Genomic DNA, 16,258 nt, shown 5'->3' with positions numbered 1-16,258 from the left:
GTTCGTGAGTGTGGCCAGTAGGTGGAGCAGGGCCACAACTGTATCTACGTTAGTCCTTAGGTAAACTTCATTGATAAAACAAACAGCAGAGAATGCAACCTTGTCTGCCTCGCCACCTTGTCCTCATTCATAATCAACTGCCTGGAGGGTTTACATAAAATCACTACTTCCAGCAGCTTCATTTCAAATGTCAGTCACTGCAGCTTTGCACTCCAACCACTGAGGATTTTAAACTTTTCCCCCCTATTACAATCAATGCACGTCTTTGGAGGTTAACAGAATGTTGATTTGAACAGTAACAGGACCAAAATGTTATCTGTTTACAGTTTAGAGCAGGCATATTCAATTATTTTTCAGATGGGCCAGATTTGAAAAACAGTGACGTGCCAAGAGGCCGGACATTTACATTTCTAATTTTTTTTTTTTTTTAATCTTAGTAGAGTATTGTTTTAATAAATACAATTTTGCCTTCAACATCTTTTTAACTACTTTTCAAGGACCTAAAAGGTTCCTTTAACTGCGTTTCCACCGCGGTCTAAACCCTGCAAACATTAGACAAATTAGTCCGCTGACGTATGAAAAAGCAACCTGACATGACATGATGAGGGCTGCTGGTGGTCACAGGAGTAAATAAATACACTCTGCAGCCTGCAGTTCAGTGTGTCCGCCAGTTTACTCTGTAAACACACTGAAAAATAAACCACAATACGATATTCACTGCTGCATAGTATTTACTGATGCATATTGGATGTAATGAATGAAATGCAGCGGAGGAAAATGAAACTAAGAGCGTCTGTCTCCACAGTAAATCATCTGTTGAGTGTTTGATGGTTTGATGGTAACCGCCATGGAAATAACTTCTTCTTTCTCTCATTCACAAAACTGCCGCACTACGTCTCTCTCTCTGTTCTACCGCTCGCCCTCTCAGCTCGCTTTTTTTCTCTCTGTCGTTTTTAAAATGAGTTGGTGAGCCGACAGCGAAGCCTGACTTTAACCTTTAATCAACTTTTTATCAAACAAAGAGAAATGCTCTCGTCCTAAAATGGTGCCAAATCAATACTAGAGTACTTCCTTGTTTTATGAATTAAGCGGTACACGAGTTGAGTGTTTGACCAATCGGTGAAGGATATCCTTGCAAACCCAACCCCTGACAGTTCTGGTAATAAAAAGGCTCCATAAATGTCCCCGGAACTTAAGTCAGACCCCGGTCCCTGCGGTCGAAACGCAATGAGTTCAGAGTTCCAGGGGAGAGTTCCTGTGGTGGAAACAGGGCTAAAATATGTATTTCTGTGCTTATCAAGACATAACTAATGACATAAAATGATGATCTTCTAATAGTCAAACAATGTAAACACATAAACTTGGTGTTATGTTAACAGGTTATTAAACACTAAAACACAATGATACTGCTTTAAACAGTCCGTAGCAGCGTCAATAGCGTGAGCGGCAACGATGAACCGGAATAAACTCTTATTGGAAAAAATTAGTTATTTTTTTTAAATACTTTTATTCATATTTATGAACGATCAAAGGAAAATCCCATGAGCCGCCAACTGAATAGGCCTGCTTTAGAGTGATGTGCAATGGGGAAGATTTCCTCTCTAAGCTGAAATCATCCTGATATCAGTGTAAATGCTCGCTGTGCCACAGCACTATAAATAAACAGAAATAAACAGGCATTTCTGACATTTTTCTGAACAGCTTTCTGAAAGGGCTTGTATTTGCCCTGAGCCATTAAAATGTGCCAACAACATGTAATGTAACATGTAAGACTTCAGCTCCTATAAAGATGTTTTTACCTTGGCCAGCAGGGCCTTGAGGTCCTTCAACTCAGCCTCCAGGGTCCGCTTCTCCCCCAGGGCAGTGGAGAGGGAAGCATCTTTAGAGTTCAGCAGGGCCTCCAGGTCCCTCAGCCTGGCCAGCGCCGCCTCCAGGTCAGACTCCTTCTTACCGTTCCTGTGAAGACACGAGACAAGACAAGATGTGGACGTCAGTTTGCTGTCCCTTCGATACTGTATGTGCCATAATCATCCCCTGCTCTGTACGTCCGTCATATCGCTGTTGGTGAGCCTCTCTTCCTCTCTGGCGATGCAGCTTGTCTGTTATTCAGGACTATTTTCTTTGACATATATATATAATTTAGCTCTTTCTAACTCTGCAGTTTGCCTCTTTGGAGCTGTGTATCTCATCTCATGTTGCTTTAAAAACTCTGACAAATGTTGCTGAGTGCACTAACATTACGCACCTCTTATTCTATTGTGTTTTCAAATTTCATTCTAATGCATTTCTTTGCTTTCTGTAAATCAGTCTGAACTGCTTCTGTGTTTGAAGCATAGACTGTACATAAGAAGTGGACGTAGTCACAGTGATGTCACCCATTGGTTTGTGGACTGCCGTTTTGAAGCCTCGAGGTCGGCATTTCGTCCGTCCCCATCTTGTTTTTTTGCAACCAGAAGTGACACGAGAGGATGGAACTAACTACTAACTCGAACGCTGAATAATTTTCAGGCGACCAAAATGTTACCATTAAACTTCATGAACTGAAAACACACTGTGAAAGGGTTAAAGTTGTCAAAAGACCAAAACACAGGCAACACCCAGACCGGAAGCCACACCCTAAAGCATCCCCTGCTTTATGGTGCATTTGACTCTAAATGGCACCATAGTTTACTAAATGAACATCATGCTGTATTGAAGAAGACTTGAAACTAGCGATTGAGACCATAAACTCATGTTTACAATGTTTACTGAGGTAATAAATCAAGTGAGAAGTAGGCTCATTTTCTCATAGACTTCTATACAATCAGACTTCTTTTTGCAACCAGAGGAGTCGCCCCCTGCTGGCTGTTAGAAAGAATGCAAGTTTAAGGCACTTCAGCATTGGCTTCACTTCTCAGACCCCAGAGGTTCCCTATGATTAGTGCACTAAAAGTAGTTTTCTGTGAGAGCTTTACATGATGTAGTCTATTCTCTTCACCCAGTCAGTTGAGTCACATTTACTTTTAGCCCCCATAAGGTGTCATATCTGCTAAGTTAATAGTAATACTAATGAGAACATGTGGCTTTATTTCTGCTTAAAGTGAAACTCGATCAGCTCTGGACAACTGTGCTGCAGTGACAGACGTTGTGGACGACACAAACTGCCATTGTACGGTGCAGCAGTTGTCCACTGTCGATGTGAGCTGAACTCAGGCCAACACATCAGCGTACTGTTATTAGCCTTCTGCACTGGATAAGAGTCCATTAAACTCTGTCTGGAGGGAGGCCTAGGTTGAATTAAGAGAATTCACGTTTGTTGCGCATGTGCTTGTGCATGTGTGCAACGCCTCTCCTCTAACATCTCTACAGGAACCAATTTAGAGTTCTGGTTGGAAAGGAAAAAAAGAAACTTGGATACAGCCATGGAAAAACAATATATATTCTGAGGAGAAGAAGAAGTGAGTGGAGGGGAGAGAGAGAGAGAGAGAGAGGGAGAGAGAGAGGGAGAGAGGGGGGGGGGTTGTTAGCAGTATAGGTGGTTCATGCACAGCCAAGAAGGAAATGGGCTCCCTGTTATTCTATTTGGCCCTGTAGGCCAGTCTTCATTGTCACTAATAATGGCCATCTGCTGGAGGAGACGGCTTCCAGGCTGCTCACACAGACCTCAGAGTCCTGCGGTCACCGCCAGCCGGGTGTTAGGACAGCCAGTGGAAGGACGAGCAGGCAGACACACTCACAACTCACAAAGTTACTCCACAGCAGAATAATGATCGAGTCCATTCACAAGCGATCACCTCGGGAGTGAAAACTGTAATTTTTCGGCTTCATGACACAGCAATTAATATCTATCACTGCATTCAATAAACGCCGAGAAGAAGAGCTTTAAAAAAATGAAATGTTGCTTCCTAAAAAGAGGAAGCAACAAGAAAAGCAGAACTACACTGTGGCTGAATGAGTCTTTTATGTCCAGCAAAAAAAAAAAAAAAAGTCTAAAATTAAATCCAGAGGAAACATATCCGTGATGCTTTACAGATGTACAATCAAGCTTGGAGAACTTGAATGGGTAATTATATAAAAGCCTCCCACATTGCTCATTGTTCAGATTTAGAAAAAAGCAAAAGAGGAAGCTCAGTGTTTGAGTGGATCTACATCAAATAACCATCATGGCCACCCCAGTACACAATCACACACACACACACGAGAAGCTATGAGAAGGAGGCACAGACACAGACTGAATCACAGTGTGTGAATCTAGTGTCGACCATAGACTGTATACAGAGATGGACGACGCGTCTCCGCTTCCTCCCACTGTACGGAAGTGAAGCCAAAATATCCCAAATACGGGAGCTGCTATCTTGCTCCTTTCAAGTCATTTGGAGCCAGAGTCTGCGCGGTAGTGATCGGGCGGTGGAGCCGCGGTATCGAGGTCACCCGCCAGAACCAATCGCAGGCCGAGCACGGACGCGGCTTGTTAGCGAGAGAGACTCACAGCTGTCAAACAAGACGTCCCGCCCCCTTTTTATAGCATCAAATAACTAATTAAAACCAAACTAAAATGAAAACTTGAACGTACATCAGCGTGATAAGAACTACTTATAAGCACTTTAACTTTTTAGTTTGGCCCATGTTCCATCCGCTAACATGGTGGGGCTGGGCTTTATGACCTTTACTGCAGCCAGCCACCAGGGGGCGATCCAGATGTTTTGGCTTCACTTTTGGGGAGCTGTCACGTCGTCCATCTTTAGATACGGCCTATGGCATCTACACACACTTGATCAGACAAGTTCTCCAAATACTACAATGGATTATATACCTCGGTTGTCAGTTTATTAGGTACACCTCAGGGTTTAAAATTAATGGGGGTTTTTTCACTCGCCCAATCGGGCAAGTGGGTCAGAAATCTACTTGCCTGAAGTCATTGTTTTACTTGCCCCTATACATTTTACAGTATATATTAGCGGTTATCAAATGTCAGCAAAGTTAATTGTCGTGTTTAATCTTCATGTTTATTTATTGAGAAGGAAGCGAGATGGCTCACTTCTCGCTCACTTCCTGTGCTTAATTCTTTTTTTTAAACCACTTGTCCAATCAGGCAAGTGAGTTGCTGGATTTACTAGCCTGACGTGGCATTTTATTTGGCAATCCTTATTGTTGAACCCTGCACCTGGTTAAAGCAATAAACCCTCCCTTCAGGAAGGTTATAACGTTTAGTTGGGTAATGTTTTAGTTTGTGGTGCTGTTGACTTGCTTTGTGTTGCACTGAGAGCTGTTTATGTAGTTTACCCTCATTGTGTTACACTGAATTTGGTGTACAGGTGTACCTAATAAACTGGCAAGTAAAGTGTATATATATTCTACGGAAACTCAACAATGACCTTCCCCAGAGCCCTTGACCAAATTTAAATGACCAGATGTTGGGACCAGATGTTCATATATTACGCTCTTTTTTTGTAGCAATGCACCAATTCATATTTATAAACTCCTCTAAGTTCAAATACAGCGTTCTACCGTTTAACAGCTGCTTGCACTTTTTCGTTGAAAATGTTTTAGAGAGATGTTGATTCAACTTTGGAGGATGCAGTTTATGGTGCTGTCGAGTTGTATTGTATTCTATTATTTTGTCCACCCCATTTATATCAATGAAGGCAGGCTAAATAACAGAAACACCTCTCTTTAGCATCCATACAAACTGAACACACTGGAGGACATCTGAGTTGATCACAGAGATAGGGACGTTTTTCTTTTCAGTCAACATTCTTCTACTCAAAGAGACACAAGAATGTGACTCGTCACGACCCAGATGTACGAGTACTTAAGATTATTGTCTGTCAACAACACATGCACACACGGTATTAACACCTGCAGACACTCCCTTGATTCTTGAGTCTACAAAGACTGGAGCCGACAGTGACACTGTGACATACATATAAACCTGTCAGCAATCGATCAGCGTCAAGACACCTACAAGACAGGCAGATTAGTAACTGGGATACAATGAGACATGGTTACCGCTGTACAAATGTTTCAATGATTATTATCTTCTGGTATTATACTCTAGGACTGTCAAGTGATTAAAAAATCATCAATCGCAAATGATCTCACATTTTATATCAGTTAAAAATGTACCTTAAAGGGAGATTTGTCAAGTATTTAATACTCTTATTAACATGGGAGTGGGCAAATATGTTTGCTTTACGCAAATGTATGTATATATGTATTATTGGAAATCAATTAACAACACAAAACAATGACAAATATTGTCCAGAAACCCTCACAGGTACTGCATTTAGCATACAAAATATGACCCAAAAGTCCCACAGTGCATGGGATTAACATAAAGTGGGCATTTCTGTACAGGGGAGACTCGTGGGTACCCATGGAAACCATTTTCATTCACATAACTTGTGGTCAGAGGTCAAGTGACGCCTTTGAAAATGGCCATTACAGTTTTTCCTCGCCAAAATTTAGCGTAAGTTCGGAGCGTTATTTAACCTCCTACGTGACAAACTAGTAGGACCAATGGATTCCTTAAATTTTCATACGATAGTTTAATATGATACCAGCCTTAAAAATCGCAAGTTGCGTTAACGCGTTACTATCGCATTAACTTTGACAGCCTTATTATTTTTGTAAGATCTCTGAATTTGATATAGATTAAAGGTGGATGTGGGCCAGATCTGAAGCCAAAATGTAAAAAGAAAATGTTGATAAATAAAGAAAATGTTCAGGCACTAGTTTAGGACCATTCAGCCTTGATGGCTCATGAGACACGACATCCATGCCTCACCTTCTGGTGAGTATCTAAATGGATTAAGATGTAATAAAATGACCGGAGATTTTTTAAATTATTTTATGGTCCTGTGTGTTGGAAAAATACAAACATGCTGCACATTCCTAAGGTCATGACAGGTGACACTCATTGCCCTTAAGGCCTATTTGTGTTTCGGTGTTGAATACTTAGTTAACGAACTTGTAGCACCTATTTGAGGACAAGTAACCCTAAAAAGGACAGAAGTGTCAGACAATGTGAGATATACGACTGTGAGCCTGTACGCAAGGGTATAAATGTCACGAAACGGAGAGACTCAGGGCTCTCAGCCCTGAACATTTATGTTGATGGTTGTTTGCCCACTTGCAAGTGTTTATTAAACCTTTAAAAGACTCTCTCTTGATTTTCGAGTCCTTCTTCACAGAAATTGCCTCCACACCCTGACAAAATCATGTGTAATCAGCGGATGAATACAGAGCAAAAACATCCCAACGACGACCACTGGCTTCACTTCAATGTATGTAACACAGGGTGGTGTGATGGACAAGTCTGTACTGAACTTAAACATATCGTCTTTGCCTCTGGCTCCTCCAGGATGCTGCTCCTGCATGTCGGCTTAAGGCACAGCATTAACACCTACAGACACTTTAATTCTTGAACCTACAAAGACTGGAGCCGACAGTGACACAGTCGCCCCATAGGAACATGTCAGCCATCGATCAGTGTCAAGACACCTACAAGACAGGCGGATTAGTAACTGGGGTACAATGAGACATGGTTACTGCTGTAAAAATGTTTTATTATCTTTTATTATCTATTAAAATAATAGAGTTTTAACCAGCTCCGGTTGGGGCAAAGGCTCGTATAACTCTCTCTAGGTGTGATGAAAACTCATTTTCCAAGGCTGTAACATTTTAAATTCACCACAACGCTGCTCATTAACATATCATGGACTTTAATATTAAACCCAAAACAGCTCTGAGACAAAAAGAGACGTGTTTTGTTTTTACTTAAATGGGTTGTAAAAGCATTAGTGACGTGTACACGCACAAGTCTTTACAACTTGAGGTAAACATTACTTGAAGCTTTACAGCTATTTGTCTAGGCGTTTTCAATGAAACATGTTAACAGCGTGATTCTTGTGAGTGTGTGGAAGTGGCTGCTGTGATGCTCATTAGTGCTAATGGACCCAGTGGATCAGCTCTAGCAGAGAATTAATGGACACAAGTGGGTTTATATTGACATGCTGCTTGACTGTTTGTGTTCTCTTCGTACACAAGTACGACGGCGAGACAGAGAGGGCTCCTTACAGCAGAATGGCGTGCAGCGCAACAATGCTCTTAATAGAAACTTCTTATAGTATTCTGGCTTCAGTACAAGTGGCCGCTGTGAGATGCACCAATTACACGACTCTTCAGTGGAAAAACACCGAGTGTACTTCCATGCTAGCGGCTCTGTGAGGCTGTACTCGGACACGGTGGTGCTTTGAGCTAAATGCTAAAGTAAGTATTAGAGCTGCAAGGATTAATCAATTAATTGATTAGTAGGCAACTATTAAATAAACCGCCAACTATTTTGATAATCGATTAATCCTTTTGAGTAGAAATTCTCTGATTCCAGCATCTTAAATGTGAATATTTTCTGGTTTCTTTACTTCTCTATGACAGTAAATTGATGAATATCTTTGTGGACAAAACAAGACATTTGAGGACCTTTCGGAAACAGTGATCGACATTTTTCACCGTTTTCTGATATTTTATAGCTCAAACAACTAATCGATTAATCGAAAAAATAATCAACAGATTAATCGACAATGAAAATAATCGTCAGTTGCAGCCCTAGTCAGCATGCTCACATGCTCACATGCTCACAATGACAATGCTATTATGCAGATTTTTACCATCTTAGTTTAGCGTGCTGTTATTGTCATTCTCTCGGCTGCTTCCGTTAGGGGTCGACTTCCTCTGATGTGACCAAGATCTCTCAATTTAATACAGATTAAGGGTGGATGTGGGCCAGATCCGAAGCTACAATTTAAACTTAAACTTTATTAGATTCGTCATATACATACATACAGGTACGTACATGAAATTTGACCTCTGCATTTAACCCACCCGAAGCATTTCGGGCTGCTGTGAAGCGCGCGGGGAGCAACTTGGGGTTCAGAGTCTCGATCAAGGACACTTCAACATGCAGCCAATAGGAACCGGGGAACGAATCGCCAACCTCGTGGTTAGAGGACGACCTGCTCCACCCAGTGGGCTCTAGCTAATAAACAAAGAAACGACAGGGAGACAACATCTACGCCTCGTCTGCTGGCAAATATCTAAATTGATTAAGCTGTAAACACATCATGATAAAATGACCGGAGATATTTTAAATGTTATGGTTTTACTGTCCTGACAAAATCCTCTGTAATCAGCGGATGAATAAAGAGAGAAAACATCCCAACAAAGACCACCTGCTTCAGTTCAACGTATGTAACACGGAGTGGTATGACGGTGTTGGTATATCACAGAGTGGTATGACGGACAAGTCTGAACTGTACTTAAACATGTTGCTCCTGCATGTCAGCTGAAAACAGTGTGTGGCGTCTGAAGAAAACGGGAAGACAACGTTGGAAAACCTTGTCGGTGCATGTGCGCATTTGTATTTCTTTTAAGTGCATGTGTATATGTGGGCGTATTTGTGCATGTTTGAGTCTGTTCTGCACTGTGTGGGAGTATTGGCTGCAAAAACTGTGTGCACCACCATGTGTGCACTGTACGTATGTGTGTTAATGCTGAGTACATGTGCATATATGTCCCTGTGCACGTGTTATTCTCATATACTATTTACATAATCTAGTGCAGGATCTGTGTGAGGCGTTTGCTTGGGACTACCTGTTTATATAATCCAGTATGAAGTGTGTAATTAGAGAGCCTCAGCATAAATATCCCCTGACTTCATGTTTACATTCTGTTCCATCGCAGCCTGCGCTCAACAACACACGTGTGGAGTCGCTCTGCACTTATTTCTTAAGAATCACACTCTTAATATTTACAAAACAATACACAGTCAGCATGAGACTAACAACTGTGGTGCTGAGAATGGCTGCGAGCCAACAGATGAGCAAACAAATGCAGATTACATTTGGGAAATTAGGCAAATAAAGCCCAAAAAATACCAGCCTGTTTCATCAAGATAAGGGCAATCTGTTGCAAGTAAAACAAGGCGGCACGGCGGAGTTCTGTTTCTGAGCTGGCAAACTGAGAAAGACCTCTGTGGCGAAAGGGCAGCGCTGCAGGATTTATACTCTGCTCCGAGAGGAGGAATTAAAAACAGAAAAAGAAGAGTAATTTCGGCGAGATTTATTCGTATTTTTCTAAGTGCAGACCACTTGTCTTCCTTCCTCCCACATACTAATGTCTGCCCTCTTGGAAAAAAAAAAGATTACTGTAAAATAATAAAGGTTTACACATCACTCCGCCTTCTTAGCTGCAATATCAGAGCTTTTTATTTTGTTACAGAGCAAATGACACATTTTGAGGCACAAAGACAAAATGGGAGCTATTGGACGGAGACAGTGTGAGATGGGGGAGAGGAGGAGAGGAGAGGCTGGTGGAGGGGGGGGAGAGTGTGAAATGGAAATGCGAGAAAGAAAGAGACAAAAAGAAAAAGAGAAAGAGGGGGAATAATAGAGACGAGAAATCTGAGGAGGAGGAGGAGGAATGTGTTGGCTCGGCTCCCAGCCTCAAGGATGACTCACAGCTATCTTTGTCCACCCCAGTAACGAGAAACGAACCCCGCCTCGTGGAGTGAAAGAGAGAAAAAAGCCCACTCCCTCCCCCCTGTTTTGCTATGCCGTTACCGTGGTAACCAAGGCCTTGTCGTCAGGCCTGCTAGTATTTCCAACACGCTGTGGACGCAATGGAATAAAAAAAAAAAGGTGTAGACTTTTCTGTGCAGATTTTAAAAAAAGTCTCAAGACTCAGAGGGGTGTGCTCTCTTGTACGCTCCTGAAGGAAAGTCTAACCTATAATTTCTACAAGATATAGTGGACGAATTACTGCAGACACACGGCCAAAAAAGGGACTTTATGAGACCTTAGCAACACCAAAGCCGAGTAGTTAATCAGCATCGTGAACTACAACAAAACCTCATTTTTAAACATAAACTTAGCAATTTTAGAGCAGATCCGAATTTGAATTAAGGAAGAAACAATTTTTTTTCATGTACAATTCTTATAATTTAGCAGAAGCACTATTTAAACTCTGGATTAAAACAACTACAGCAGAAGTTAAATCTGTGTGCAGAATAGTTTCCAGCTCCACTTTACAAGAGTTCCACATTTAAAACACTTGAGATTATACAGCTTCATCATCTAAGCTTTGCACTGAAGGAGCAGCCCTCCCCCGTTTTTCCAACTTTGCAAACCAAATCCATGCCCTCACTACCGACTCGAGGGTTAACGTAGTCTACTCGTCTGTCCTGCACGTTGCTGCACTGGATCCCGTTTAAAAGGTTAGTTCACCCAAGTCGCAGTAAAACATATTTCCTTCCTCACCTCTACTGCTCTCTACACATACAGACGGAGGATTTTTTGCCCAGGCTTTGAGATAATCGTCTCTGTAATAATGTCTGCTGCCACACAAATATAATTGAGGTAAATGGCTAATTAGTTTCATTTGTAATTTAATTTAACATCTCTTTCCGGAAACAATGTCCCCATTTCTCTGGATAGTTCACGGTCAACAGTAGGGCTGACCCGAGTGCTTCGAAGCTTCAACCGTTGCCATGGTAATCGACCTCCAAATCAGTATTCGAATGCTTCTGTTTTTTTATTTTAAATTGTTTTATATAAAAGTATGTAATAATAGTGTATTAATCCCAAAATCCCCCATGAAATAAGGAATAATCCAACAACAATATTCATATTCAACATTAATTATTATTAGTTATTCTCTGATGGGAACCGCTGTTTGTTGCGTTTAGAGGTGCGTGTAGAGGTGCGTGTAGAGGTGCGTGTAGAGGTGCGTGTAGAGGTGGTGTGCGCTGCGAAGCTTCGAATACCTTCCAATATTCCTCATTGAAGCTTCGAAGCCTAAAAAAATGGTATTCGGGACAGCCCTAGTCAACAGTTTTCATAGCGACGAGTAGAATAAAGGAAAAACAAGAGATGTTCCAGTTGTTTTTTTTAATAATTTCATTGTTGTGAGCATCATAAATGAAATTTAATTCACCCACATTTTACTGGGGCGGCGACAGACATCTGGAAAATTTTGATTTCAAACCCCTTAAGGTAAATAAAACCAGTTTTATCTCTATGGTTAGTGAAGTGAGATCTTCTAATTTTCCTACCTTTTCAGGAAACTTGACTAACATATTTAAGGTGGTTACATGAAAAAAGCAAAGTAGCTTCAAGGGATTGAGATACCTGCATGCACACACCGACACCTGGGAGCTGCCCACTACGGCTGCAGCCTTGTGCTGTTTACAACGGAGCAGCTCCCCTGCAGCAGTCGGGGGTTCAGCGCTTTGCACATGGGCACATCTGCTATGGAGGAACGGGGGATGTGGGGGGGGCATCTCATACACTTCACCCAGGAGGTTTTCCCTGCCAGTTTGTTTAAAGCAGTTGTTTCTGTGTGAGAGGCTGCTATAGTTACAGACAATTCATCACCTGGTTCATTTCCTCTTGTACTATTCAAATAATTCATCTGACAGTCCATTGATCCGTATTGTATGTTACTATGTAAACACACACACACAGCGTCTGGCAAGAATGTGTGGGCAGGTGTGGGTGGGGTTTCCCGATGACTCATTGCTCAAACACAGAGGAAAAAAGGGGTTCTCCCAAATTCCCTATAGACTGTCGAAAAAATGTTCCCTTCTCCAATTATAGCCCCTCTTTCCTTCTTCCATCCTCACTACCGTTTAGTTCAGCCGTTCACAGAGCGGCTTTATTTGCAGAACACTGGAGGGAAAAGGTGACTAAGAGGAAGGTCGTTGAATAATGGGGTTTTTAGTAAACAAACAGAAATAGAGCCGGCACCGGGAAACACAAGCTGCAGTACAGTTTAATACGCTGTTAATGGGCCATTAGAATAAAACACTTTCTTTGAAGAACGCTGTAGCTAATTATCATTTTCATTTGATCTTGTAATTATTATTTTTTTTCTATTTATCAGTTAACGGCTGTTTCTACAAGAGTTTAAAAAAAGAGAGCCAAATATTCCCATCACATTTTCCTGGAGCACAAAGTGACAAATTGTTTGTTTTGTCTTATTGATCATCCAATACCCTCAGGTCTCTAATCGGTTAACAAGCAGTGGCCCAAATGCATGCTGGGAGGATGGGTAAGTCCTCTTACTTGTTGGGACGGCATCGAGTTCAATCCACACTCATCTTGAAACTAGTGATTGAGACCATAAACTCATGTTTACAATGTTTACTGAGGTAATAAATCAAGTGAGAAGTAGGCTCATTTTCTCATAGACTTCTATACAATCAGAGTTCTTTTTGCAACCAGAGGAGTCGCCCCCTGCTGGCTGTTAGAAAGAATGCAAGTTTAAGGCACAAGGCGGCCAGACTATCACAGGGCTGACTCATAGAGACAGACAACCATTCAAACTCACATTCACACCTATGGGCAATTTAGAGACAACAGTGAAGCTAACCTGCATGTCTTTGAACTGTGGGAGGAAGCCGGAGAAGCCGGTGAACCCGGAGGTAACCAACGCAAACACGGGGAGAACATGCAAACTCCACACAGAAGGGCTCCAAGCCGTGTTTGAACCTGCGAACCTGCGGCAGCGATAACCACTGGACCACCGTGCAGCCCAAAATCAAATCAAATAATTACAAATTATTTATAATATAAATAATAATATATTATTATAAAATAAAAAAATAGGTAGCTCTATGAAATCATTTCAGCGTCTCCTCTGACTTCCCTTTTAGAGGAGACCAGGATCAGGAGTCAGATTTACTCACATTTCAGAAACTGGAATGAGTGAATGTTTTCCTATTTCCTCTTTATAAATGACCACAAAAATGTATTCATGCTGATTCATTTTTAGTCGATCATTTCAGCACTTATTTGTAAAAATGCAACTTTGAAGTGACCTACTTTAACCCATAAATAAAATACTAGAAGCATTAGAGGTCTGCAGAAAGCCTCTAAGTAAGATCTACTGTTTTACTAACTGCAAACTAAATGAAGACATACAGTACACGTGTTAGTACAGCAGGTAAGAGTTAAACAGAGATGTGAGGAGTATCAACCAGGATCTAAAGCACAGACTGCAAAACGATGATGCAAAAGCCGTTCAGGCCTGCTAGCTCAAGTCGACTGAGCTTTTCCAAGTGTGTTGTGCAACTCTACCAAAGAAACATGCCTTAAAATAAACGTTACAGGCTGGCACATGACTGTTTCCTGTGTCTCTTCAGGGATCAAGAACACAATAACAGGGATTGTGTCTGTGTATACGCATGTGATAAATCACCAGAAAACCGTCAACAACGCAGCCTTTGCCATGGGGGCCACCCGTACACATCCACATGTGGCAGTGGGAACAGAGTTGCCAGTGTTCTCGGCCTTAAAGCAGAGCAAATGCCGACCGTGTCTGATTTCAGGAGCCGTCTTCTGACAAGACAACCACAGAGGGAGGGGACAGCCGGAGAGGATAGGCGATGTTCTCTCATGTCAAACTCATGTTTTTTTGTTTAAGCTGTCTCCAAAGCAAACTCTGTAAACTGCAAAGAATCATACGTGCTCTCTTTGTGCCGTTCACGCATGCGACAATTTACATGTGTTAATACAGTTCCTCAAACACAGTGTCAGTCAACAAGGGATGAAAGAGAGAGGTGTCCCGCCTTTTAGAAAAGTGTGTGTGTGTGTGTTCACAGACGCCAAAAGGCACATCAAACAGCCCTTGTTCCTCGCTGCATGATTAGTTGATGATTCATCTGAGAGTGAGTCACACGCTGGTTGCCTGGTCTTTGGTTTGGTTTATGAGAGACTTTTTACTGGTACTGAATCAGATTAACTGCGATGATAAAGAGCAGTGCAAAGACTCAGAGGTAAACACTTCACCCTTTCACTTTCCAATTTACAGTTTCATAAAATAAGCGGGAGAACACAAGAACGTGGGGTCAAAGATAAGGAACGCTAGCGATGAATCAAAATACAAATTTGTTACTATTAATAGTTGCCCACAACGAGTTTCCTCTCAACAAAACGATCTGGATCAGACCTGAAAAACATGTACAATCAAACTTAATCCATGTCTAATTATCTTCTGATCGCACCCTTGCTGAGCCTGCAGGCGCCTGAAAAAACCTTTGCATCCTTTAGATAACAGGTTGAGCTGCATTGCCTCAACATTTTTGCTTTTAGTATGCAGGAATACCTTGCTGCCAGAAGAGACTTTATAAACATCGACGCTCTGCACACACATTCCTTGCATCAGAGATTTCCAAAGACTTGATTTTATTAGGGTCGCCAAATAAATTTGCAGAATTTCTTCCATCGTCTTTTAACATTTATATCTGCAGTTCACCTCTGAGCCACATGAGGGAGCCTGAGTGTTCGTACTGTTGTGCTAACACTGAATCTAATATGAAAGACTAGCGTACATTCTGTTTGTTTTACTGATGAGAGGAGAGCCTGTTAACTCCACCTCCATTTATTTAGCCTCATTTATAAAGTATTTAACATCATACTTGCCAACGCTCCAGATTTTCCTGGGAGACTCCCGTTTTTCATTGCCCTTTCCCAGTTTCCTCACGATTTATGTCAATTGTTTTACTCCTTTTTCTCCTTTTCGTTATCTCAACCTGTCTCTGGCGCTGTACGGCGTGCAAAAACAGCCCTACTGTTTCCAGCCAAACGACAATAGAGCTAAACCAAATGTTTTTTCTGGGCGGATGAGAGCTGCTCGTTACACCGTGGCGCGGTTTGAGCTGCGCTCGCCACACATCAAAGCATCACAGCAAAGCCATCGTGGCGCGGCGCGAGCCATTGGAAATAACAGGATTCAGAGCGCAAAGGTGCCGTTATCGCATTGTGTCTGAAAGGACATTCAGCGAGTGAGAGAAGGAGAGAGAAATGGAGAGTACCTAGAGAAAGAAATGAATGAATGAATGAAAACTGATGAATATTAGCCTAGTTTATACCAGATTCACGCCAGAGGGGCGAGTTATTCAGTTTTCTTTCCTGAGAATTAAAAGTAAAATTAAAAGTAGGTCTATTTAACATAAAAATGCCATTGCAGTGTACTTATTATTTTGTTATTTTAATTCTTTAAAAGTCGCCAGAATGCAGGAAACAAAGTCTCTGAAACTCACATTTTTGGTTTTAAATCTTCCCTACTTTTGAGGTCTCAAGGTTGGCAAGTATGTTTAACATGTGCACATGTTTCAATAACACAGGCATAAAAACAAAGTTGTGATTTATCAAATGCATATCTCTTTGAAATGGCTGATTTACCTATTAAAGATAATATAAGGTGATGCGGAAATGGCAGT

General features: G+C 41.6%; 1 protein-coding gene across 2 annotated transcripts in view; it reads right to left on the bottom strand.

Moving 5' to 3' along the window:
- Nucleotides 1-16,258, bottom strand: part of LOC141778484 (lamin-A-like) — a 44,600-nt gene that overhangs the window by 13,244 nt on the left and 15,098 nt on the right. For both annotated transcript variants that reach the window (XM_074652776.1, XM_074652777.1), the window contains exon 3: nucleotides 1,800-1,956. In XM_074652776.1, coding sequence (XP_074508877.1) covers nucleotides 1,800-1,956 — 157 coding nt within the window. The remainder of the gene's footprint in view (nucleotides 1-1,799; nucleotides 1,957-16,258) is intronic.

The sequence above is a fragment of the Sebastes fasciatus genome, chromosome 12 (assembly GCF_043250625.1).
Source record: "Sebastes fasciatus isolate fSebFas1 chromosome 12, fSebFas1.pri, whole genome shotgun sequence".
NCBI lineage: Eukaryota > Metazoa > Chordata > Actinopteri > Perciformes > Sebastidae > Sebastes > Sebastes fasciatus.
Note: the sequence above shows the minus strand (reverse complement) of the source record. Positions and strands in the feature narration are given on the sequence as shown.